We start from the raw sequence: 23,668 nt of genomic DNA, 5'->3' as shown, positions 1-23,668 counted from the left end.
CTCCAGTCTGGCACCCCTGTCACTTTTTAGGGAGGACCCTTTGCATTGTCTTTCCTGGGGCAGGTGGTGCTAGCTCTCAATGGGGAGGGGTGGGCCATCTTTGTATGGGAAACCAAAATCTTCAGGGACATCTACAGTCCAAGGTTGCCAGATGTCCCATGCTATGCATTAGGGTTCCAGTCTAGGTTTTCTCAACCAATGCCCTGGTCTTGGCATAACAGATCTACCTTGGCTGACAGTTAGTCTTTGAAGTTCTGCGACTATTCATTTCTGAGTTGGATCTTCATCGTTTACTGCTTTCCTACTGCAGGAGCTAAGGACCTCTTTGTAAGCTCCCAAATAAGCCTCTGGCTTTCACACTCGGTTTCAATTGTTTGGTAAATTGTTTGGTAACTGCTTTTCCTTATCTCTCTCTAAAATGCCAATGCAGTTTAGTAGCAAGCAGCCAATTCCATTGTCCTTGAATGAGTTGTTCCCCTGTACTTTCCAAATGCCTGAATAATTTCACTGGCCAGGATGGTCCTCTCCATCAGCTCATTCTCCTAAGTTACCACTGGTGAAAATTTTTTTGGCTGGAGACCATTTCTATCTATTATTTTTCCTTCCGAGTTTGCAAATTGAATGGTTCCTTCTTTCGTTCCTTTCTCTTTCAATACCTTATCATTTACAGCTAAAAAAAAAAAAACTTATTAGTGCTTTCAACATTCTGCCTGGAAACCTCCTTGGCCACCTCCAACAAATTCGTTAGATACTTTTTCTATTTTCCAAGTCCCACAGGTAACGGTTTCATTCCCCCTCTCTATAACACAGTGACTCTTTCTCCAACAGTTTCCTCCCTGCTCATCCAGCCTCTACTAATAGTCTCCTTGCTGCCTGCTGTCTGGTCCCAATGCCAATGTCACATGCTTTAGGTTTTAATTATGGCTGTATCCCATTTCCATGTACCAGTGATGGTTTATTCATGTCTCACAATTCTGTGGATTAATTGGATGGCTGGTCTTCTGGTCTTGTCTGTTGTGCTGCATTCAACTTGTGTTTGCCTGGAGGCTTGGATGTTGGGGTAGTTCCGTGTGGTTTCAGGGCCTCTTTCCCCACGTGGACTCACATCCTCAAGGGTGTTAGTTCAGGCTCTTCCATGCAGCTGGATTTTAAGATGGTCAGCGAGGAAACTGCAAGGCCTCTTAGGGCCTAAGCTCCAGAACTTACACAATGGCATATTCCAGTGGTCGGCAAACTGTGGCTAGCGAGCCACATGCGGCTCTTTGGCCCCTTGAGTGTGGCTCTTCCACAAAATACCACGGCCTGGGTGAGTCTATTTTGAATAAGTGGCGTTAAAAGAAGTTTAAGTTTAAAAAATTTGGCACTCAAAAGAAATTTCAATCGTTGTACTGTTGATATTTGGCTCTGTTGACTAATGAGTTTGCCAACCACTGGCATATTCTATTAGTCAAAGCAAGTCACAAGGCAAACCCCGTTTCAAACGGTGGTTGGAGAAATAGCAATGCCTTTCAAGTGGGAGGAGCAGTAAACTCACATTGAAAAAGAGCATGGAGGGAGGTTGATGCATTGGGGACCGTTATTTAAGGATCCATCCCACTATGTTAAGTTGAAGATGCTTGCTGAATACCCAAGTAGAGATGCCAAATAGACACTTGGCTGTGACTTGATCCCAGAGTGGGGTTCAGGCCAAGGAAGAAGTTTGGGAGTCATCAACATACAGACAGAATGCTTATGTAAGTCTTCCTGCCCTCTAGGTTCCCGATTCCTACGTAAGTCTGGACTGTGGAGAGGCTGAGTGCTTGAGGCCCTCTGCAGCCAGAGCTGGGTGGAGGCTGGGGGAAGAGGAACGTTACGTTCTTGCGGTGGCTCCACTTCCCACTTGAGCATAGAGCATTCCACTAGCCCTCTCCCCACACCTCCCATGACAGCCACAAACTTAGGGATGAGATGAGGGATGGCCTGCACGTCGAAGACGTAGGACAGGAAACCATTCCGCTGCCTTATTTTGCCACCTAACAAAGGAACCCAGAAAATGGACACCGAGGCACATCGCCCTATTTCATTTTCTTTTTGTTGTGTTGCATTTGCCGCTGGGTAGGCAAGCTTTGCAAAAGCAACCAGGTTCCCATTGCTACCAGTTCCAACCATTTCCTCTCACTACAAGACAGTTATTTGAGCATCACCCCCAAGTGTCTGACAATCCTTTGTTACCCAAACCTGATGACCCCTATTTTACATTTCTTGGGAGGAAGGAGTCATTTGCTGTCATGGTTTTAATATCTGGAAGAAGAAAAAGCAAGAATGAGGTTGAATCTAGTATTTCTGAAAGAAAGAGGTGATTTCAGACCTCTTCCAAACCAGCAGGAAAGACAGGGGAGATAGCTCCAACTTGTCCAAAGAAAGAAGCAAAGAGAAGGAAAGATTAGGAGTTGGAGACGGATGCAGATCAAGAGTTCTAGTCTTTATGAACATGGAAAGTGTCTATGTCCCTCGTTTTTGTACCTGCACCAACCTTTACCCTCCTAATAACTCAGGAATTTGTATTCCCCAAGAGCTCCCCAACATCAGCACAGCTCTCCCACACTTATTAATTCTCCAAGATCCTATTTTTAAACTGGTCCTGCTAATTTTTGCATTCTCTCCATGCAGGCAAGGAAACCCAGGGTTGGGCTGGGGTTGGGGTTAGGCATGCACAGGAGTTTCTGGCTCCATCTCTCCTTTCCTGGTTGAGCTGGGTTGCACTAATTGACCTCGAGGGTCTCCGCTGTGCTAAGCTGGGTGTTTGTTAGATCTCGTTAATTAGTAATTAGCGCAGAGAATCTAGGTCAGAGGGAACTGGTTGGAGTGATGGTCTCAAGGGGCAAAAATACAGGCAGGGAATAGCAAACAGGTTCCACATTCTGTGGGTGCGGTGAGCCAGGGACAGGGAAGGGTGGGACTCAGACAAATAGACACATGCAGAAAGGCGTTCAAAACTCATGTGTGTGTGTGTGTGTGTGTGTGTGTGTGTGTGTGTGTGTGTGTTCCCTCCCGTATTTACTCGGGTTTCTTTCCAATCTCTCCATATATGGTGTGGCTCTAGACCGAGCTGGGGATTGGCTGCTGTTGTTGGGAGACCGGGAGGTAGGAAGAAAGCAGAGAAAGAAATGAACCAGGCAAAGGAAGGGGGTGAGAGGAGCGAGGCAGCTGTGGCTGAGACCTGAGGATGCAGAATGGGGCTGGGTCTGCTTGCCTGTGAGGTTTAGAAAAAGGAGAGGGTCTTTGGGACTGGATTTTTTTCGTGGGGGGAGAATGAGGCAAAATTTACTGTTGGAGAGGGGCTGGAGAGGGGGCAAGAGCTATTTCTCCGGGGCCAGAGCTCTAGGTTTAGCACAGCATGGCTCCTAAAGGCTGGAGCAGGAGTTGGAGAAACTCGTTGGGTCTCCCTCCCTCCCCCCCCTTTTCTTTTCACCCTACACAACCCATAACAATGCTGTGGAAATAAGGAAATTGCATGCAAATTAACTCATCAGCTTTCCAGATCAACACCTCAGGCAGTCTTCCTGATGGAGCAAGACCTGGACTGTTCCCCAAACCTGTATCTGTTCCCCCAACCACCTCCTTAACAATTTAAAGAGGAAGAACAAGAAAAGCTGAGGAAATGCCACTGAGATCTGAAATGGCATCTGGTTCTTTGCCTTTCTCTACCTCTCACCCCGCTTGAACTCTGTCCTGGATTTCCTCACCTCCCCATCCTAGGGCCTCCCAAAAGGTTTCCCTTTTCCAGTTCAATAGTGTAAGAATAGAATATAACCAAGTTGTGGAGCGAAAGGGGAGGGGGGGGGAAGAGAAAGAATAAATATTCATCCTGAAAAATGTCTACTGGCAACTGTGTAGTAAGCAAGTTGTCCACATCCCCCCACTCCATCTACCCATGTACCCCAGAATATAGTGACTAGGAGGAAGTAAGGAAACCACTGCAGGTAAAGACATTGGGCTGATGGAGTGAGGAAGGAGAGGTGCTGGGTGGGGGCGGGGGAGCTAGAGTGACAGACAGCATTATCGTCCCCAGTCAGAGTGCCCATGCTCACTGTTTGTTAACAGAAATCTTGGCACCACCACCATCAGGGTACACCTGAAGCTATTTTTCCAGCGGGAAGCTTGGCTTTGTGCTAAGCTCTGAAATTCTTCCTGCCTCTGGCCTTCAGCACAGTACCTGGCACTCTCGCCTTGAAGAAGGGGAGGCTCTGGGCACAGCCTCTGGACTGGATGAGTTCCCGGACTAGAACAAAGTGACAGTGATTAACCCCGTGCCCTAGGCCTCATTCCAGTCTACTCCCGCCACCTGAGCTGGCTGTTCATAGCCCACTGAGTCCCGCTGAGAACAGCAACTGCAGCAGCCACAGCTGCCCCTTACTGAGTGCCAGAGGCCATCTATCAACGCCAGGCATTTCCCATAGGCTGTCTTTACCCCTCCAACAATAACTCTGTTTGCAGATGAGAACACTGACTCTCAGAAAGCTTGCGCCCTCCCAGAGCCTCATAACTAAAGTCAGAATTTGAACCCACATCTGTTTGGCTCCAAAATTGGGCTCATTTTGCCACCTTGTGACCTGGTTCTGGTGCCCAAAGACCCCAGGAGCTCAGTGCCCAGCTCTTGGTGGCCAGGGGCCCCCAATCTTTCTTGTCTGCTTCCCTTCACCTGTCATTCTTCTTTCCAGTGTCTCCTCCATCCTCTAGCTCCCTTGGGAGCCACAGGTAATTGACATGTTGGGATATACATGCCATTCTTGCTTATGTCTTTTTCTTCATTATGTGGGAGCGACAAAGGAGGAAAGAAGGGAAAATAAAATTCGTACAAAGATGGAGACTTATATAAAGAAAGTATCTTTTTTGTTGTTGTTAATCCTCACCTGAGGGTATTTTTTCCATTGATACTTAAGAGTGTGGAAGGGAGGGAGGGAGGGACAGAGAAACATCAACATGAGACACATCGATTGGTTGCCTCCTGCACCTACCCCAACTGGCGCTGGGGATTGAACCTGCAACCCAGGTACATGCCCTTGACCGAGAATTGACCTGGCAACCCTTTGGTGGCAGGGGCTCTAACCACTGACTGCGCCAGTCAGGGCAAAGGTATCATTTTAACCTAGACTTTCAATGTTTGTGACAATAGCCTGCTGCCCATGCTTAGAGTTTAGGAGAGCGACTCCTGCTTGGAGGACAAAGTCTGGAGACCCAGATTCCCTCACCTGCTGCCCCGGGAGACTCTGGGGATGACTTGTAGGCGGCACTCTGGTGCACTCCTCCCCACTCTGTGGGCATATGTTCCCAGGGAAGAGACTAGTGTAGAGAACTACAGGCCAGATCTAGGGAAATCATGACTGAGTGGCGGGGACTAGAAGCAGCAATCTCTCCCCTAGAGAGAGTGTAACTTGGAGAGATTCCCCATCTTGCTTACATGGGTTGTGGGAGTGATAATGTCTGAGCAGAACAGGAACTGAAGGGTCTGTGTTTCATCCAAAGGTTTTACCTTCTTTCCCTCCTATCTTCCTGAATGTCAGTCACATTGGGGCAGCCTCATAGCCAGGATCTACCAGCCATTGTCCCATTGTCCCCATTTTCGCCCCCTTCTTCCCTCCCACCCCTAGAAGCTCTAGATCTTGGCTCTTGTAGGTGAGATCTAGGGAAGCAGACCAAGTGCCTTTCAATCCCGCATTTGCTTGGTCCATGGGGCTCTGTCCTTCTTTCCAAAAATCATTCATATCTTGCCTTCACAATTCTCCTCTGGACCTGAACTCTTGTTATTAAACCTGATCTTAGAAACTTCAGAGGAAAGAAGCAAACAAAATGAAATGAGCTGTGGAGGACCTGCCATAGGGAAGCATGCAAGGGAGCCTAGTTGGGAGGCGTGAGCACGGAGATGTTTTTCTAGAGTTGGAGCCTGATCGGTGTTGGGAGGGAGGTTTAAGGAAGGAGGGGGAGGCGACAGGAAGCCTAGCTTGGCCAAAAGAGGAACCTGGGCACATGTTCGGTTTTCCCCTTCATCCAACCTAGCTTGCATCACAAATCAGTTTCATTCTTAGTTTGGCTCTTTGACTGAGGTCAGCTGTCCCTAGTTCCTCTGTGCTAGGACCCTCTGGTCCAAGGACCAAACCCATCCCACCACCCACTGTGTCTCTGAATCAGAGTTGGGAAGGGTTGTGGGAGGCAGGCAGGCAGCTCAGTCTCAATCGGGGTTCGCTGGGAGTGAGAAGCCAGTGTCGGACAGGGAGGATTTTAATCCCCGATCCTCTCAGGCCTGGGAGAAGTTTCACTTCTGCGTGCGTGGACCAGTGGCTCTGGCTTCCACATCCCTGGAGCTAGAGCTGGGCAGCTAAAATTTCACCCTCAGATTGAAAACTTGGGACCCGTCCTCCAACTTAAAGCCTATACAAAGCATATTGCCCACTCTGTCTCAGAGGGTGGCAAGTGTGAAATGGTCAGACTGTGCCTTTGCTACCCTTCTCTCTCTTCATCTGGGCAAAGCTTCCTAATACTGCCACAGGGGTCACCCCTCCTCAAATCTGAGAGGGGGTATGGAAGGGAAGGGGGTTGGGAAAGGAGGGTTGCAGGAGGGTCGGGCATCAGCAAGAGCAACAAGTTTGATTGTGTTTTTGTTTTTTTAACTGAGGTAAATAAAAAAGCTTTATCCTGCAACACTTGGAGATCAGAGTCTGTGCCACCACCCTCCCAAGTTCCAGACCCTGTCCCCTTCCTTCACATGAGGCTCTTCCGGTACTGACTGTGCTGGGCAGTCTGTCTGAGGTGGGAGTCGGGGGTCTGCAGGTCCATCTGTCTGTAGAGGTCCCTCAGCTCCCTGACCTCCTGCAGCACCCTCTTCGCCTGGCTCCAATTCGAAGACGCCTCTCCCAGCAGCCGCTCCGTCTTCAGCAGCAGCTGCTCTGACTCAGAATCGGGAGGAGACCGAGGGGGGTCCTTGGCCTTTCGCTTCCCATCTCCCAGTCCCTGAACCTCTGCCAGAAGCTCCTGAGTCTTCTCCAGTTTCCTTGCTACCAGGTCCTGGATCCGGGACAGCTGCCCCGGGTGTGGGGGGGTGAGGGGTGGGGGCTCCTCGGCCCGCAGTTGGAGGGTGCAGGCTGGGGCAGTGTCCCGCTGAGACAGGATCTCCTCCAAGGAGGCACAGCGGCCTTTCTCTGTGGGGGTCAACTTCTTAGGTGCCTGGGGGGTGTAGGTGGCCCCCTTGCCTGGCTTTTCCCAAGGTCGAGGGAGGCCGCTTGCCCGGTCTGAGGAGGGCTGGATACGGTCTGAGTCCGCTCTCCGCCGGCTGCCTGCGAGCTGGGCCACTGACTTGTCCAGGTCGACCCGGAAGCTCTCAGCACAAGAGGTTGGCTCCTCAGGGGAGGGGTCTTCCTCCTGGATCAGGTCCAAGGTCAGCATCCCATCTGAGGTAGAGGTCGAAGCCTGGAGAGGGAGAGGCAGGGAGGGAGGGGTAAGCCATCGTCGGTGGGCACTTCAGGAGCGGCTGTCCGCAAGATGCAAGCTGTGCCCGCTTCCCTCCTCAGCAGCTTCCCTGATGAGAAGCCCTGCTTCCCGGCTGAGCCCTCTGACTGCTACTTCCTATTCCTATGATACTGACTTGGACTTCGTTCTTTTACTTTTCTGTGATTAAAAGTAATTTCTCAGGCATGTTTCCCACATTCTCCACTTTGCTAAGAGCTTCCTGAGGAGTGTCGTTTTCCTCTATATCGTGGACTCTAGGCATCGCATTGGGTTTGACACTCACAGGATGCGCCACACAGCACAGTAACTGCATCCTCCGAGCCACACCCCCACCCCTCTGCTACTGGGAACTCAGAACCCCTTGCTTTCCAACCAAACTTGTTCTCCTGTTTCTAGAATACTCTAATTAAAAAAAAGTGCTAAGGGTAGTCAGTGCCTCAGCTGCATGGATACAAATGTGGTTTCACACACAGCAGCCCTTTATGGCAGGCGATTACTGCCCCACTTTACAGGTGGGGACGCAGCTTCTGGGAACCAGAGAGTGAACCAATTTGCAAAGCTGGGTTCCCACCCGGGTCTGACTCCAGAGCCTCCCTAGCCTATGTTCCTTCTACCTGACTGCCCCTCCTCCTAGACGTAGAGAGAAGCGCCACTTTGTATGTTATGGGGTGTGTGTGTGTGTGTGTGTGTGTGTGTGTTACTGTGATCCTTCCTCCTCTGAGCCTGTGGAACACAACGCTGTTACCTGTCAGGACAGCTGCCACCAGATAGTAGCTTATACTGCCTTTGTCACTTTCCCCCAAAGGATGATGAATTTATTGAGGACAAGGACTTAGAACTCATAGTAGGTGCTGAACAAGTATTTCTGAACTGGAGGACTCAGGCAGGGCGGGTGGGTAGAGGGACTTCCCAGCCTTTGACCTTGGTGTCACAAATGCCTCTGGCGGGATCTCTGAGAGACAGTCCTATCTAAGATGGACTGACGTGGAATTGGCCCTTCGGCAATCTGTACTTTCTTACGTCTTACATACCACGGCCATTAGGTGTCCCCGAGTTGGTGGGCGGCGGGAGTGTTGGATTTTTGCCCTGTCTCGAGTGGGGTGGGCGAGATAGCTGTCCTCTTCAACTGTGACCTGAAGAGAAGCACTGTGAGGCTATGACTGCTCTTCAGAGACTCTGTCCCCACCCCGCATCCCCTGAGGCCTAAACATGCCTGGGCTTGGAAAGAAACCTACCCATGAACGGCTTCTGAGCAAGTCCAAGGGCAAGGTTTACTGGATAGGAAGGGGTTCCTCAAGCTAGCCCAAGGCTGGGCCGGCCTCACAGAGCAGGGGAGGGAGGATTAGCAGAAAAGACTTAGAGGGTAGAAAGAGAAAAAGGGTTTTTGAAAGGGAGCTGGTGAGGGAGCAAGTAAACGGGGCCGTACCATAACCTTCCCTCTTTAGTGAGCCCCAGCAGCTCCCCCTGCCCCAGCGCCCCTCTTCCCACAATGAGCCTCTGACCTCATCCAAGATGCGGTTCTTGGCCCGGGTGATAGCAGAGTTGAGGGCATTAATCCATGATTCCTTCTCTTCTGGACTCACTGCCAGGAAGATCAGGTTGGGTGCCTGTGAGGGGAAGATTCTTGTTTCAGCCAGGGTTTTAGAGCTGGTGTCTCACCTTGACAGTGAAGAAATAAGAAATTATAATCTCATTCTCGGAGACCCAGCTCCTGGAAGGAGATTCTGCTTCCAGAGTCATCCATAACTTAAAGAAACCAGCCTCTATTCCTGCAAAATGCCACAGCTTGCAAGTTGTTTTAGAAATGACCAAAGAAGAGCTGAGAAGGGTCTTGGATATTAATGTGGTACTGGAAATAACTCCAGGAGGTTTGCTGAAGGACAGTGCTAAAATAAAAGTTTTTAACTGTTTGAAGAAATAGAATGCAACAGGAATGGCTTGCCTTAGCCAGGAGAAATTAGATTCAGAAATTCAACCATGTATCAGGATACAGGGAAAAGTGATTTTCTCCCAAGCAATGCGCGTGTGTGCCCACGTATGTGCGTATGCAAGAGAGAGGGAGGCAGGGGTGTATGTACGTGCATGGGTATGCGAGGGAGGGGAGGGGGCAGAGGGAGAAAGACAATGACCTTTGTTTGAAGGCTGGCTTGCCTGGAGGGCAGGAAATGGCCATAATATTCTCAGGCTAAATAATATAAGCTGGCAGGAGAGCAGTAATCCAGGGCCTCTGAGCCAGGAGGCTGAGGGAGAGATCCTGGAGGGGACAGGTGTTCTCCCCGGCCCCCCTCCCAGGCCCTGACCTCATCCAAGATGCGATTCTTGGCCTGGGCGATAGCAGAGTTGAGGGCAGGGCTGTAATGCGTCAAAGGTGTGGGAACCCTGACCTGGTCAGCGTTCCTGTGGCCGAGGCGCAGGAAAAACATACCGTGTTACCGGGCTGTTTGGAGTGGGCAAGAGTGAACTTGCTATGATTTTTCTTGCTCCTGCTCTTGGATTTCCGGAGCTCTTCACACTTCTCATAGTCACTCAGGTCAAACACCTCCTGGATATTTTTCTCATCTTTCACCTAGGGGAGGGTTGGAGGTGAGGTGTTGAGGATAGAATTACTTAGTCTCCTTCCCCCCAGTTGTTAGTTTAGATCAGTCTTGGGGACAGAGGAAGCCTGAGAGGGAGGGATGACAGGACAGGAAAGGCCTATCCCACCCAAGGCCCACAAAGGCCAACAGTGGGGCACAGCGCCGGGCAGCCAAGTCCTCACTCCTCAGCTGGGTTTCTGCTCAGACTCCTCCTCCCGACTGTCCTCTGCCAAGCACCCCAGTATGTCGCCCTTGTCCATGACTCCCACTTTGTCCTTCAAAGGACAGGCTTACACAGCTACCAGGTTAATCCTATCATCCCAAAGGAAGCAAGACCCGGACAGCCCTGGGTTGTCCAGAGGGAGGAGATGAAGGCAGGGCCTATGTCAGGGGGTGTCTGGAGGCCATGAAGGGCTGCCTCTGGCCTCCCCCATCTCATGTTTATGTTGTCCTGTTGTCGCTTTCTTACCCTATGTGGCTCATTCCCCAACATATGCTATTATAGAGTCATCTCCCTCCTTCATTTCAGGAGTTTCGTTCCGTTTGTTCAGGTAAGCTGAAAAAATACACGTGTGGCTCCCAACCCTCCTTCCTCCCCTCACGGTACTGTGCCGGCCCAACCTAGCTCTTCAGGCTTGAAAAACCATTCCAATCCGCCACCTCTCTCCAGGCTGAGCTGCACTTACACTCTCCCTGGAGGACTGAATTCCAGACTTGGAAATAAGTATTCTGCCATCTCTTTCCATGACTGCAGTTTGAGAGCCCAAGTCCCCGTCCTGCCAGGAAGTCCTTCCTTGTGTCTAAACTTAGCCTTTCCTGCTTGCAGTATCTGTCTTGCACCCTGGTTCTACCCTTCGCAGATCCATCCAGCAGTTGGCTCTTAACTCTCTTGCGAAACGTCTGACCAGAGACCACAATTCTATCTACATCCTCCAACCCCAAACAGCATTTTCCGAGTTCCACAAGGCAAATTCCATTAGCATTTCTTCCTTTTTAAACCTCTCAGTTTGTTCCTCCTGCCCCCTGAGGTGTTTCCCACAGCCCTGGGATTCAGAAGCTGTGGCTCAGGGACTGCTTTGGCTTGTGAGAGGAGAGGAGACATTGTTGCTGGCTCAGATGAAGCAACCTGTGGTGAGAAAACCCATTCACCCTCTGCTGCTTGAGTCTGGGGTCGGCAGACGCTGGCAATGAGCTGGTCCTGTTTTTCTGGGAAGAGAGACCAGCACTTGTCTTGGTAAAACTAAACAAACAGATAAAAGTAGCTGCCTATCTTCCTTGGAAGACATCCACTCTCCTTGACTGGAACTATTTCATAAGAGTCTCCACTTGTCAAGCTCTGAAACAGGAATTGTGTGTGTGGCAGTGACTTTATCTATCCTCTTGGTTCTCAACAGCCTTGAAGCAGGGAAGTGGTTCTCTCTTCTATCTCCCAGCCCATCTCTGGTCTTGCACCTGCCCATCCTTCTGACTTGCCGCTGGCCCCAGGGGGCTGGCCCCAGTCAGGTGAATGGCTGCTCAGACACCCACTCTGTTTCTGCCTGGCTCCTCCAGGGCTCTCCCTTTTCTAGGGCACCCTGACTTTGAGCTGGGAAGGGATCAGAGGCCTTGAAGGATTATGGGTAGATGTACACAAGATGCTGGCAAGGAGCATCCAAGAACAATTCCCAGAAACATGGGCAGGAATGTGGGATAATGTATCACTCCTTTTCTCCCCTCCTTCCTCAGGGTTGTGACTATCAGCAGAGGCCAGAAATCTTGGAGAGGAAAGTGCTGGGTGTGTGTATGTAGCCAGGGGAAGAGAGTTACTTGTTCTGTTTTCCTTAGGGGAAGGAAGGGAAGGGAAGGGAAGGGAAGTGAGAAGGGAAGGGAAAGGAAGGGAAAGGAGGGGGTATTCTGGCTTGGACACAGCTGATAAGGAGCTCTGGGGGGCAGGAGACACATTGACAGAGGTGAGCACTTGGTAGGGTGGGGAGGGGTAGGAGATGGCTGACGCAAGTATTAGGACAAGTATGTTCCAGTCCCCGGGAAGATAGACAGCTCCAAGACCCTTGTTCTCCACTGTACTGTTTCTCCCGGCCTCTAATTCCCTAAGTCTCATTGATAATTACCCATCTTCCAAACTTAACCCTTCCTTCCCCCAGATTCTTTGTCCTTGGCCCACAGAAAGGGATTTTCCCATGCTTGCCAAAAAAGATGCCCTGAACGGAATTTCCTCTACCATGAGGTCTAAGGTCTAGTTTCTGCTCCTGTACAGCAGCCCCTCTGACTGAAAATGAGGGGGAAAATTTAACAACAAATATAGAAGGGTTTCTTTGATGGAGACAGTTGTGGGATTCTGCCTTTATGAGGGGAAGAACCAAAAAAGACTTGCAAATTCTAGGGGAGGGAAAGAGGAGTTTTCTTACATTAACACGTAACTTAAAAACATTATACTTTGCATTTCTTTTTAAAAATCTTGAATCTACTGGCACTGGAGCTTTTGGGAAGTGGACAGAATAAAGCCTGGAGTCCTCTGGCAGTTTCACCTTTAATCTAGCCCAGTGGTCGGCAAACTGTGGCTCGCGAGCCACATGTGGCTCTTTGGCCCCTTGAGTGTGGCTCTTCCACAAAATACCACGGCCTGGGCGAGTCTATTTTGAAGAAGTGGCATTAGAAGAAGTTTAAGTTTAAAAAATTTGGCTCTCAAAAGACATTTCAATTGTTGTACTGTTGATATTTGGCTCTGTTGACTAATGAGTTTGCCGACCACTGATCTAGCCCATTGTAGCATGGAAACTGGCTCCAAAGAAGAAGAATATCAACAGCCTTGTTCTCTTTTTTCCTAGGCCATTCTCAGTAGGGGGCAGTTGGCCCCATGACCAGTCAGATGCTCTTGACTCACAGGACACCACACATCCTAGGCTGAGGTCATTCCATCCTTTCCCATCACTGTACCCCTTCCTCCAAAAACAAGGCTCAACCATGTTCTTTCACCCCCTGACTTTGTTCTTTGGACAAATACAATCAAGAAAAACATCTACCCTTTCACTGTTCTCAGGTTCTCTGACGTGTGGGAAGCCCTCCCTGATGGCTCACTACAGTTTCCTGCCATTATGAAGTTCGGGGTAGACAGGAGATACACTTTGACACTTGCTTTTTTTAAAAAAAAAACAAAACTGGAAAGCCAGCTAAATTGTGTAATAACTTTCTGTAGGATTCGAGTTGGGTGGAGGGGACCCTTAAAAATAAGTCCTCTTGCCTGGCTGGTGGGGGGTCAGTGGTTGTGAGCATCGACCTATGAACTAGGAGGTCACGGTTCGATTCCCAGGCTGGGCACATGCCTGGGTTATGGGCTTGATCCCCAGTGTGGCGCGTGTAGGAGGCAGTCGATCAATGATTCTCTCTCGTCATTGATGCTTCTCTCTCTGCCTCTCCCTTTCTCTCTGAAATCAATAAAAATACTTTTTTAAAAATCCTCTTGTCAGAGTCTTCTCGCACCTCACTCTCCCACCAAGTTCTCAGCTTACTGTAAGCAGCAGGGTCAGACACCCAAAGAGGGATCCCCGGCACTCCTTTCTTCCCTAGTTGTCTCAGTGGATGTGCTGTTCAGATGAATCTCTCTATGGGACCGGACCGTGTGTGGGTCTGTTTCAATACCATAAAAGGATTTATTTACCTAAATATAGTCGACTGCAGAAAGCAGAAGAGGTTAGAACTCAGGGAGGACTTCCCAGTTGGCCCCTGCTGAGGGAACACGAAATCGGGGGAGGAAGGGCCATCCTACCCCCGGAGCACAGGACAGTCTCCTAGGCTGTGCTGACTCAGTCGCGGAGGCAGGGACTGGGGTGCCTTCTAGCCTGCGGAAGGGCATTTTAGTTTCTCAATAGGACTTCATGTTATTAATCCCAAGAACGAGAGAGAAAAGGGACAAGAGTCTGGATCATTGGTCTTGGCTCAGGTGCTTACCCAATGTGGACTGTGGTTTTCATTTCAACTGGAGGGCTGAAGACAGAGATTCAGGAGTTCATAGCTACATTTGTCTCCCTTCTGATACAAATGGGGGCGGGGGGCTGGAAGAGGGTGAAGAATGAGTTCCTTGCTTCTTTTTTAAATTTATTTTTTTAGTGGGAATTGGGGGTGGGAGGGGGAAACAGCGAGGTATGGTTCATTGGCTTCAACAGAAATAACGGTCTGCCACTCGCAAACGCTCCACCTCCATCGCCTAAGACTGACCCGGGGCTGTGCGTGTGTTTCTGTGATTCCAGGCAGCTGTGCTGCTGCTCTGACCTGCGTATGTTCCTTCTACAGACAGGAAAAAGGTGGGGGTGGGGGTGGGGGGCAGCTGGGCTGGGGGTGGGGTGGGGACAGGAAGGGGTGGCGGATATGCTGCTGTTCGCAGAGCGTTTGATTCAGTAGCGAGAGCAAAGAGAAACACCCCCACTTCAGCCAGAGACCAGGACAGGGCAGGGGACACAGGGCACACTTAGAACTCTTGGAACATCTGGGGGTACCATCGTAGTCAGAAAGGCATTTATTCGCCAAGAAAAATCGTTAAATAAGATGCACTCTCAACTTCTCAGGTCTTCTCACTAAATTCAGGGTGACCTTTCCCAGCAGATACCAGTGGTAGGGAGCGCTGAACTTGCTTTTGGAGCAAAGTGGGGGGCTAGGTAAGGGCAATTAGAGGCAGATAAGCCCCCCTCCGCCCCCCGTAGAGACACGGTGGGGAACAGGAGAAGATAGGGAGTTGGAGGCGAAGGGCACCTACCTCCTTCTCGGAGATGTAGAGCTGGTCCCCTCTCAGCACCACATAGCGGTTTTTCCAAATCTCCCTGAAAATGCCTTTCCCGCAGAATTTCCGGACCCAGCCGACCTTCTCGGGCAGCGCAGACTGGTGGTTTCCATCCTGAGGCCCCTGCCCCGGGGCAAGAGAGGAGGGGGCAGTTAGGGGATCACCGCTTTTCCCTTCTCTCCACTCGGAGCCTCGAGACCCTTCTTTCGGGGGACCGCCCCGCGGAGGCTGGAGTCCCCGACCGGCGTCCGCTCCCCACTTCCTCGGAGGTTCTCACTCCGAGGGACTCTTCCCCACCGCTCTCCTCCCCCGTCTCCCACATAAACAACTGCAACCGCAGCGGGGAGAGGGGCCTGGGCCCAGGTGGCCTCCGGTCGCCACGGGTCCCGCCCCCTCCCCCAGCCTGTCCTCGCGGCGCCGGATTAACGGCGTTTTATTTAATTTCTCATTGTCTCCTCGCCGCCGCTGCCGCCGCAGAGCCCATGCACCCTGCAGCCGCCCCAGGGGACGCGGGCTGGGGCCGGGCGCATCGCCAAGTGACACCCCCACCCAAGTAAACAAAAGCCCCCTCCCTCGGGTGCTCCGGGCGCGGGGCGCTGGCACAGCGGGGTCGGGGCCCGGGTTACTGGGGACGGGGGCGGGCGGGGGCTCACGCCGAGCGCGCGGCCGCTCGCAGCCCCAACGGGCCGGGGTCCCCAGAGCTCAAAGTCGGGCGCGGGGCCGGCGGGCGCACTCACCCTCTTGGAGGAATTGTTCTTCTTCATCATTCCGGGGGTGCGGGCCCGGGGGCTAGGACCTGGGGCCTCTTCCCGGGGAGGGTGGCGGAGATGCCCCCGGCGCCGCCGCCGCTCCGCCCTCCCTCCCCCTGGCGGACTCGCCTCCTTTGTAGCTCCGGTTACACTAAGGGCCGGCCTCCCCGCTCGCTCGCACACACGCGCACGCCTGCTCCCCGCCCCTCGGCGCCCTCCATCCCGCCGCCCACGCGGCCCGGGTCGCCGAGCTCCCGCCCGGCCCCGCTGCTCCCCCGGCCCCGCGCGCTGTGGTCGGCCCGGCCCGCGCCCCGCGGTTCCATCCAGCGGCCGCTGACGTTGCGAGTTCAAAATAAAGGGCGAATCGCGGAGCCCGAACTGGTGCGCTCCCCCCGCCTCCCTTTGTTTCTGACTCACTGAGGGTGAAGAAGACAGACCCAAACCCCGCCGGAGACCCAGACTCAGACGGAAGGGAGAGCGAGAGGTGGGGCCGGCAAAGACAGACCCGGCGGACCTGGCGTGGGAGACTGGGAGGCGGATGGAGCGGATAATAGAGAGAGGTGTGTGGAGACGGGGATAACCCAGATCTAGACCGTCTCCCTCCCAACCCCAAACAAAAACAAGCGCTCCAGCTGGGAGGGCGTGTCACCTACAGCTGGCGTCCGGAAGTCACACTCCCCAGGTGGTGGAGAGAGTGGCCTGGGCAGGTCAGAAGATGGGGAAAAGTTTTATGCTTCAGAGGTAGGGGCCCGCTGTGGGAGAGAGTTAATATTAATATACACTTCTTCCAGTTTACAAAGCTTCAGGCCTTCCTTGAGCCTGTTATTCAGGAGAATAACCCTGAGTATGTTATGATCTCCATTGCACACGCAGAAGTGAGACCCAGAATGGCTGAGTGATTTGCAGACACACACTGTAAGTGCTGGGAGGAATAGAACTCTGTCTCTAAAGCGTATTCCGTTGTATCCGATGGCTTTACCCACATGGGAAAATCCCATCCGGTCTACCTCATTGGAGGGAAGGGCTCAATGCCCACAGGATGCCCTGACTGGGAATCCCTCCATCCATTTGCCTCGGAGCCCACAGACCAACTTCTTAGTAACTTCATTGTTTTCCCAGCACATGGTTAATGGGAAGAGGAGCCAGGACACCTAGGTTTGGGTACTGGTTTCATCGCTGCTCTGAGGCCTTTGGGCAAAGTAGCTGAATTTCTTTTGGCCTCAGTTCCTCCACATATTAAATAGTGAGGGATGAGAATGCCATTTCCATCAACAAGGAAAGTCAGGACAATATATGAGATGACCTGTGGAAGGCCTTGAACATATAAGTATTGCCCTCTAGGCTAATTATTGAATAACAATAAGCTAACCAACACATTGCCTGGCACATGGTAGGCACACAATAACCACAAAAATGAAGACCAATTCCTGGTACAGAGGAGAGGGGGGAAAAGGAAGAACCCTTTACCCAGACATGTCTCAAGATAAAAGTGTTGGCCAAATTTGTGGTTTGAGAAGTGGATAGGTCTTGGCTTTTTCTGGTATCTGTCAAATGAAGGAAGGGGCTTCTCTTTTCCCAATACTCCCTTACCCTCTAATCCAATAATATTCCTCTTAATTGCTTTTCATGTACCATACTAATTAATTCCTCTATATTAGACTGGTATAGTGCTCTTATATGTTATTTCTTTAAATATTTAGTGCTACCTTGTGAGGTATATGGAAAATAAGGGCATGCAAATCAACTGACTTACTACACAGCAAGTTACTGGCTAAATGGGTTAAAATCCAGTCTGTTTAGGTTTTTTTGTACACATACACTTTCCTTCCCATCATCCTTTCCCCCTTCCCATCATCTCTTTCCCACCTTCTATTTTACAAAGTGATTTTAAAAGGATGGGAAAATCCAGAAGATCATCATAAATGAAGCAGCAAAATACCCCAGTCATCTGGTGAGAAAATGAACCTGCATTGATCTTTGGAGGGCTTGGATCTAAGTGGTTTGGATTTAGAGTTTCAATAGATTCTGGTTTATGGGGGAAAGTAATTCATGACTTGCCCTATCTTCTTATTTGCCCTCATTTTGGTCAACTAATATTTGAGTGCCTCCTATCTGTGAGGTCCTAGGGTCCTGGTATGCTGCATAAGACAGGAGCAGGAGCTTTGTGGAACATCAGCCAGAGAGAGGGACGGCTGAAATATCAAAACCCTCCCAAGTAATTTTCAGATTCCAGAACAGATGCATGTGGGCTGGAGAGCCTTCCCTGCCTATCTGCTCCTTAAGATGTTACATAAGTCTCTCTCTCTCTCTCTCTCTCTCTCTCTCTCTCTCTCTCTCTCTCTCTCTCTCATTAACCTGCACTGCCTCATTATTCTGCCCCTACCTTCCCTTACTCTGGGTCCCTTTGTCCTGTTACTCATCCCTCTTTCCATACTCCATACTCTTCTCTGAACTGTTCTTCAAGCTGACTTCTCTCTCACCAGGTAAACCTCATGGCACCTGAATTGGGATCTATGAATTGCGACTGTTTCCAAAGACCAATTCTTAAGAGAGAAATTTCAGAGTAAGAATTTCTGGGTTCCTTTACACATTCATAGCATCGTCTCCTCAGTGAGCGCAACACTACCACACACACAGATCACAAAAATAACCCAAGCCAGTTTCTCTTCAGTGGAGATAAGATACTGGGAGGATTTGCGATGGGGTTACCTCCCTAACTGCATCACCATGGATAAGACACAACTGCCAGTAGCTTTATTCTTCAACTGACTATTTTATAAGTAACTCCACATAAGGGAGGGAGAAGGGAGCTATCAGAGATAAGGACTTGTGAATTGCTGCCTGCAAGTTTACTGACAGGAACTATTATCAAAACACTTGTTTAGATAAAAACAAGTACCTTGGCGTTTGTAGAATAAATGGGACATAGGGGTTTTGACTATGGAAGAGAGCTCATTAAAAGCATATAGGACCTTACCGGGCCAGTGTGGCTCAATGGTTGAGCATCAGCCTAAGAACCAGGAGATGGCGGTTTGATTCCCGATTCCCCATCAGAGCACATGCCTGGGTTGCCGCCTCCATCTCCGGTAGGGGGTGTAGAGGAGGCAACCGACCAATGATTCTCTCTCATCAGTGATGTTTCTATCTCCCTTCCTCACTGAAATCAAGAAAAAAAATATTTTAAAAAAGCATGAACAATTTTCTAAAAGTATCTAAATAAACTGCAACAACAAAAAAACAATTTAGATCTTAGCTCTTAGCTATAATACGATTTAAAACAAACGCCTAGGGCTTCACATGAGTGTAAGGTAAAGAAACTGCTAATTAGTGCAGTGGGAGGGTTGTCAATCATTTTGTGTGGTGGTTTTGTACCCCCAATTTTGAGAAAGAATTGTATCTACTATTATTAATTTCATTTAGTGTTTAGATGCTCTAAGTGCTTTATATGTATTATCTCATCTAATCCTTACAGTCCTACGAGGAAGGTACTTTATTACCCCTGTTTTATATATAAGGAAACTGAGCCAAAGACTGACATTCCCAAAGCTACATTACTGTGAATCAGATTTGAGTGCTGGCTATCTCTCTGATGCTTGGGGATGCTTATCAAATAAAGGAAAGGTAAAAAATATAAAAGACTTACAGAGAACCAGGGAGGGATTATGCTGTGGTATTTTTGCTGTGGTTTGAGGATGCCATAATTTCCTGGCATTCAGAGCATCACGTTCCATTGCTTTCAAGAGAAGTGAAATTGACACCAGAATTTATTACTGACACACTTTAAATATGCTTTGTGTAGAGGCAGCGCCTTCTCCATGTTTGGTGTAAAGCGAGCTCATGCCATATCTTATGAATTCCCATACATAGTTATTAACCCCAAAGGAACAAAACCAAATCACTTGTATCTTTTCACAAAATGGCTTTTTATTGCAGTCACACATGGTTTCTCAGTGCCACAGAAAATTGCAATGTAGGGACAATTTCTGGATGGCTCTCTCCAGAAACATGATGAGTTTTCAGAAATGACTTGTGCAGGAATGTGGTTAATGAAAAATAAAAGGGTCAAGAGGAGAGAGAGTGTGCAGTGTGTGCACCAAATGATTACTTTCAAAAACTCCTCCAAGCTCTCACAACCCTTTTTGTCAAGTAAGATCCAACAAAATTCATCAGAAACAGAAGTGATTGTGCTATTAAATACAAGGAATACATTTATTTGATAAAGAAACCATGAGAAAAGTGGGCTGGGAAGGGCTCAGACTTATACGTAACTCATCATGGGAGTCTTGGTGTCTGTGCCAACAGTTCAGGAATCAGCAGGCTGCCTGGAGATGTGTTATAAGAACAAGCACAAAACCCAAGGCTCTTCTCCGATGCTCCTGGTCAATGGGAGAGCCTGCAGCGAGGCAAGAGGGGAAGCTGCGCCGTTCTCGCCTCTCCATCACCGGTTCACCTTCTGCTTGCTGACCTGGAGGTAACTTGAGAGCTCTCCTTGCTTCGGCTGTGCAGTCCAGAAGACAGAACTTCCTCTAGGAAACTGACCAGCAGGTTGGAGGTTACTCAAAGGAAAAAGGAAGGAAGCATCTCCCATGTCTGGTTCCATCTCCCACCGTGCAGCCTACATCCATCCATGCCCAACCTCTCATTGTTCCCGGAACATGTCATGAGCTTTCATACCTTTATGCTTTTGCTCTTATTATATCCCATGTCCAAAAGGGTAGACTATTCTTCTCTGTCGGATGAAATCCTTATGATCCTTTAAGGCTGAGGAGCAAAAGTCACCATTTCGGTGAAACCTTTCCAAACTCCTTCAGCTGAACTAATCGTGCCCATCATGATGATCACTTGGCCTCGTGCTATGTTAACGCTGTATTAATACGAACAAGGTGCTCTCCATATTACTGTTAGCAAAATAGGGTGGGACTGTTGCTCCTTAGGGTGGAACTAAGACTCCATTTGGGTCTCCGGGGCTTAACACAGCGGTTGACACCTAGTAGGTACTCAATAAAGGTATGCTGAGGAAATGAATTAAAATCGTTACCCATTGGCAAGAGAGCCTTCTTTATGATACGAGTGTTGGGGCAGTATTTTTAAGTGTGTGGGATTCACTCTCAGGAGACAGATCTATAGCAGACGGAAGGTTGGAGGAATGAACAGGTACCTTGTTATTATCATTGGTTTGTAGTCTTAAACCTGGAAGATTCTGATCTTAGAGGATTTAAATTCCAAACTCGTTTGCAAAAGAAAAACAATGGTGAAGCAGAGGGAAAGGAGTAGAAGCTAAAGTTATTTATTTCTCTACTGAATGCAGGCACCCTCTCTGGCCTGGCTTTTTGGCTAGTTGGACTAGAGACTCTTGGAGATCAGAAAATGACTTTTAGTGAGAATGAAACATACGTGCTGGGAAACACTGTAGGAATTTGTTAGGTGATCCCTGCTTCACTTCAGACTCTGCAAGTCTAAGGAAAGGAGTAGCATTCCTGAAATCATACTTAAAGATCCTCCTCTGTGTATCAACAAGACCCCTCATTCTTGACTACAGAGGAAACATTATTTATATTTTCCAAGCCTAATTTTGTTTCCTAGGGCCATTGTAGCTTTTCAAAAAGTATCTATTTGGGGACTTTGATGAGTCACTGCAGAATGCTTTAACAATTACAGGCGATGAACATATTGCTTTCTGTACCCCAAATTTAGACTATGCTTAAAAACAACAAAAAAATGATTTTCTTTTCCAGGGTTGTTTTAAATCAGTCTCACTTAAAAAGCAAACTCAAAAATCTCCTTTTCCTGTCCTGGCCAGTGTGGTTCAGTTGGTTGGAGCGCTGTCCGTGCACCGAGGGGTTATGGGTTCAATTCTGGTCAGGGCACATACCTGGGTTGCAGGTTCGATGTCTGGTCGAGGCACATACAGGTGGCAATCAATATTTATTTATTGATTTCCCTCTACCCTCCCACCCCCCCCCCTCTCTCTCTCTCTCTCCTCCTCCCTTCCTCTCTCTCTAAAATCAGTAAAAATTTTTCTAAAAAAAGGAAGTCCTCTCTCCTGTAATCCAATTCAATTCCACTCAATTCAATTTAACAAGTGTTTCCTGAGCATCTGTTATGAAGCAGGCACTGAGCTAAGGTGGACGAATGAACACTTGCGGTTCCTTCCTTGAACGGACTCTCAGTCAGAGACAGATTCACAACCACAGTTCCGTGGGAGGCATGGTATAAACAGATGGACCAAGAGCTAACCTGGGGGACTAATGCTGTTGCTTGTCATGGTTTGTGCCATCATCAAGGGTGCTTTCCCAACAAGATAGAAAGAAGGAAGGTGGGCAGACAAAAGCCCTGATTTTAAAAAGTCAACCTCAGAAAAAAGTCGTGCATCACACATGAAAAAATAGGTTTCACTTTTAAGTCTTTGTAAGGGACTAGAGACTAACACTTATAGGAGTTTAAAATTTAATTACTAAAGTAATTGAGCTGAACAACTGTGTCCCTAAACAAAGCTATATATACTAACAAGACAAAATTATGTCTATTCCTCTTTTTTCCCCACCATATTCCACAGATAGAAATTACATATGAGTTTCTTATTATACCAAAGATACCAAAGGAATCAAGACTCAAATCTGAAGAATGCTACAGTGAAGAAGAAGAAAAGAGAATTTCTGAGAATCAAGAAAGCAGAAAAAGACTTTTAGGAAAACAGAAGAAAAACTCAAGATATTTGCTTTAATGGAGTAATGAGGCTTCTAATTACAACCAAATACTTAGCTAGAGATCCTGGAATATGGGAGTGGGTGAGTGAAGGAGAGGATAAAACTTTTCATAACTTAAATACTGAAAACTCTCAATTTCCACTCCTTCCAGTTTTCAGAGCCACTTGTCGGACACCCCCCAAGGGGTCCCAGACTGCAAGAGGGCGCAGGCCGGGCTGAGGGGACCCTCCCCCCCCAGTGCACAAATGTCGTGCACTGGGCCTCTAGTATAATAATCATAACACAACAATAATAATAACGGCGAACACATATCACTATATGTGAGGTACTGTTCTAATGAGAGAGAAACTACTGCACTTTATGAAGTAATTGAGGCACAGAGAAGCCAAGGTCTTACATCTTGAAAGTGACAGAGTTGGGATTCAAACCCAGACAATATGGCTTCACACTTCTTCTCTCATTGCAATTTTTAAAAAATTTATTGGGGGTAACATTGGTTAATAAGATTATATAAGTTTCAAGTGTACAATTTTATAATACATCAGTTTGTTCTCTTAACCACAATGCTTACACTGCCTGTCTGTGGTATGTTAGATGAAGAAAATGCTATGGAGACAATAAGGCAGGTCTGAAGGAGAGCTGAAGGTGTTGGTGGCGATGCGGTCAAGGAAGGCCTCTGAGAAACTGACATCCGAGCCAAGAGCTGAAACGGAGCACAATCTGGGGAAGAGCAAGGGCAAGGCCTGCTGTTCAGGGACAGAAAGGAGGCTCGTGTGGCTGGAGCGAAGTGAAGAAGTGTTGGGTAGTAAGAGGTGAGATTTGACATGTGAAGGAAGGAGATGGAGGGGAGTGTGAAGGGAATAGTCCAAGATTCCAAAAGTAGAAATCAGCAAAGGAGACAAAAAGAGGATAGCCAGTGAGGTCGGAGGACCTGTGGAGTACAGTTTCTGGAAACTAAGTGATGAAAGTGTTTCAAAATGCTTGATAGGTCAAGTAAAATAAGTACTAAAAGTTGACTCTGGTATTAGCCATGTGGAGGGTCCTGGGGACCACAACAAGAACAATTTTGGGGAGCAGGGGGTGGCAGGGAAGCCTAAAAGGAGTGGCTTAAGAGAAGAGGCCGAGTTTAAAAGAAATGTGGCCGTCCCCGCTGGGTGACTCGGTTGGAGCATTGTCGCATACACTAAAATGTGGCCGGTTCCATTCCCAGTCAGGGCACATACCTAGGTTGTGCGTTTGATCCCCAGTGGGTTCCTGTACAGGAGGCAACCAATTGATGTTTCTTTCCCTCGTTGACGTCTCTCTCTCTCTCCTCCCCCACCTTCTTCTCTCTCTAAAAATTGATGAACATATCCTCGGGTGAGGATTTAAATAAATGTGGAT

General features: G+C 48.9%; 2 protein-coding genes across 5 annotated transcripts in view; both read right to left on the bottom strand.

The window, feature by feature from the left end:
• Positions 1-6,633: 6,633 nt before the first annotated feature.
• PLEKHO1 (pleckstrin homology domain containing O1) lies at positions 6,634-15,855 on the bottom strand. Of its 3 annotated transcripts, XM_080648794.1 has the most exons (8): positions 15,567-15,688; positions 14,806-14,952; positions 14,004-14,107; positions 13,714-13,894; positions 9,908-10,048; positions 8,985-9,089; positions 8,514-8,615; positions 6,634-7,443 (listed from the first exon to the last, which is right to left on the bottom strand). In XM_080648794.1, the coding sequence occupies exons 7-8, from the start codon at positions 8,520-8,522 to the stop codon at positions 6,739-6,741; spliced, it is 714 nt and encodes a 237-aa protein (XP_080504920.1). In that variant the 5' UTR covers positions 8,523-8,615; positions 8,985-9,089; positions 9,908-10,048; positions 13,714-13,894; positions 14,004-14,107; positions 14,806-14,952; positions 15,567-15,688; the 3' UTR covers positions 6,634-6,738. The 3 variants fall into 3 exon arrangements, with proteins under 3 accessions (XP_080504920.1, XP_080504919.1, XP_080504918.1); XM_080648793.1 differs by lacking the exon at positions 14,004-14,107; XM_080648792.1 differs by lacking the exons at positions 13,714-13,894; positions 14,004-14,107 and having other exon boundaries at positions 15,567-15,855.
• Positions 15,856-19,488: 3,633 nt separating this feature from the next.
• Positions 19,489-23,668, bottom strand: part of VPS45 (vacuolar protein sorting 45 homolog) — a 43,063-nt gene continuing 38,883 nt past the window's right edge. Inside the window, exon 15 of one of the 2 annotated variants that reach the window (XM_080648711.1) lies at positions 19,489-20,112. In XM_080648711.1, coding sequence (XP_080504837.1) covers positions 20,025-20,112 — 88 coding nt within the window. In that variant the 3' untranslated portion in view covers positions 19,489-20,024. Of the gene's footprint in view, positions 20,135-23,668 lie in introns of both variants that reach the window. The other variant, XM_080648710.1, reaches the window with a different exon arrangement.

This window comes from Plecotus auritus (genome assembly GCF_963455305.1).
Source record: "Plecotus auritus genome assembly, chromosome: 12".
In the NCBI taxonomy this organism is placed as follows: domain Eukaryota; kingdom Metazoa; phylum Chordata; class Mammalia; order Chiroptera; family Vespertilionidae; genus Plecotus; species Plecotus auritus.
This window is presented reverse-complemented; position numbering and strand designations above follow the sequence as displayed.

Excerpts from the sequence above, each read along its gene's own strand:
- PLEKHO1 (XM_080648792.1), bottom strand. The coding sequence starts at position 15,596 with ATGATGAAGAAGAACAATTCCTCCAAGAGG. Across the intron at positions 14,953-15,566 it reads AGAACAATTCCTCCAAGAGG|GGGCCTCAGGATGGAAACCA; the intron begins GTGAGTGCGCCC and ends GCCCCGGGGCAG. Across the intron at positions 8,616-8,984 it reads AGAACCGCATCTTGGATGAG|GTCACAGTTGAAGAGGACAG; the intron begins GTCAGAGGCTCA and ends GCTTCTCTTCAG.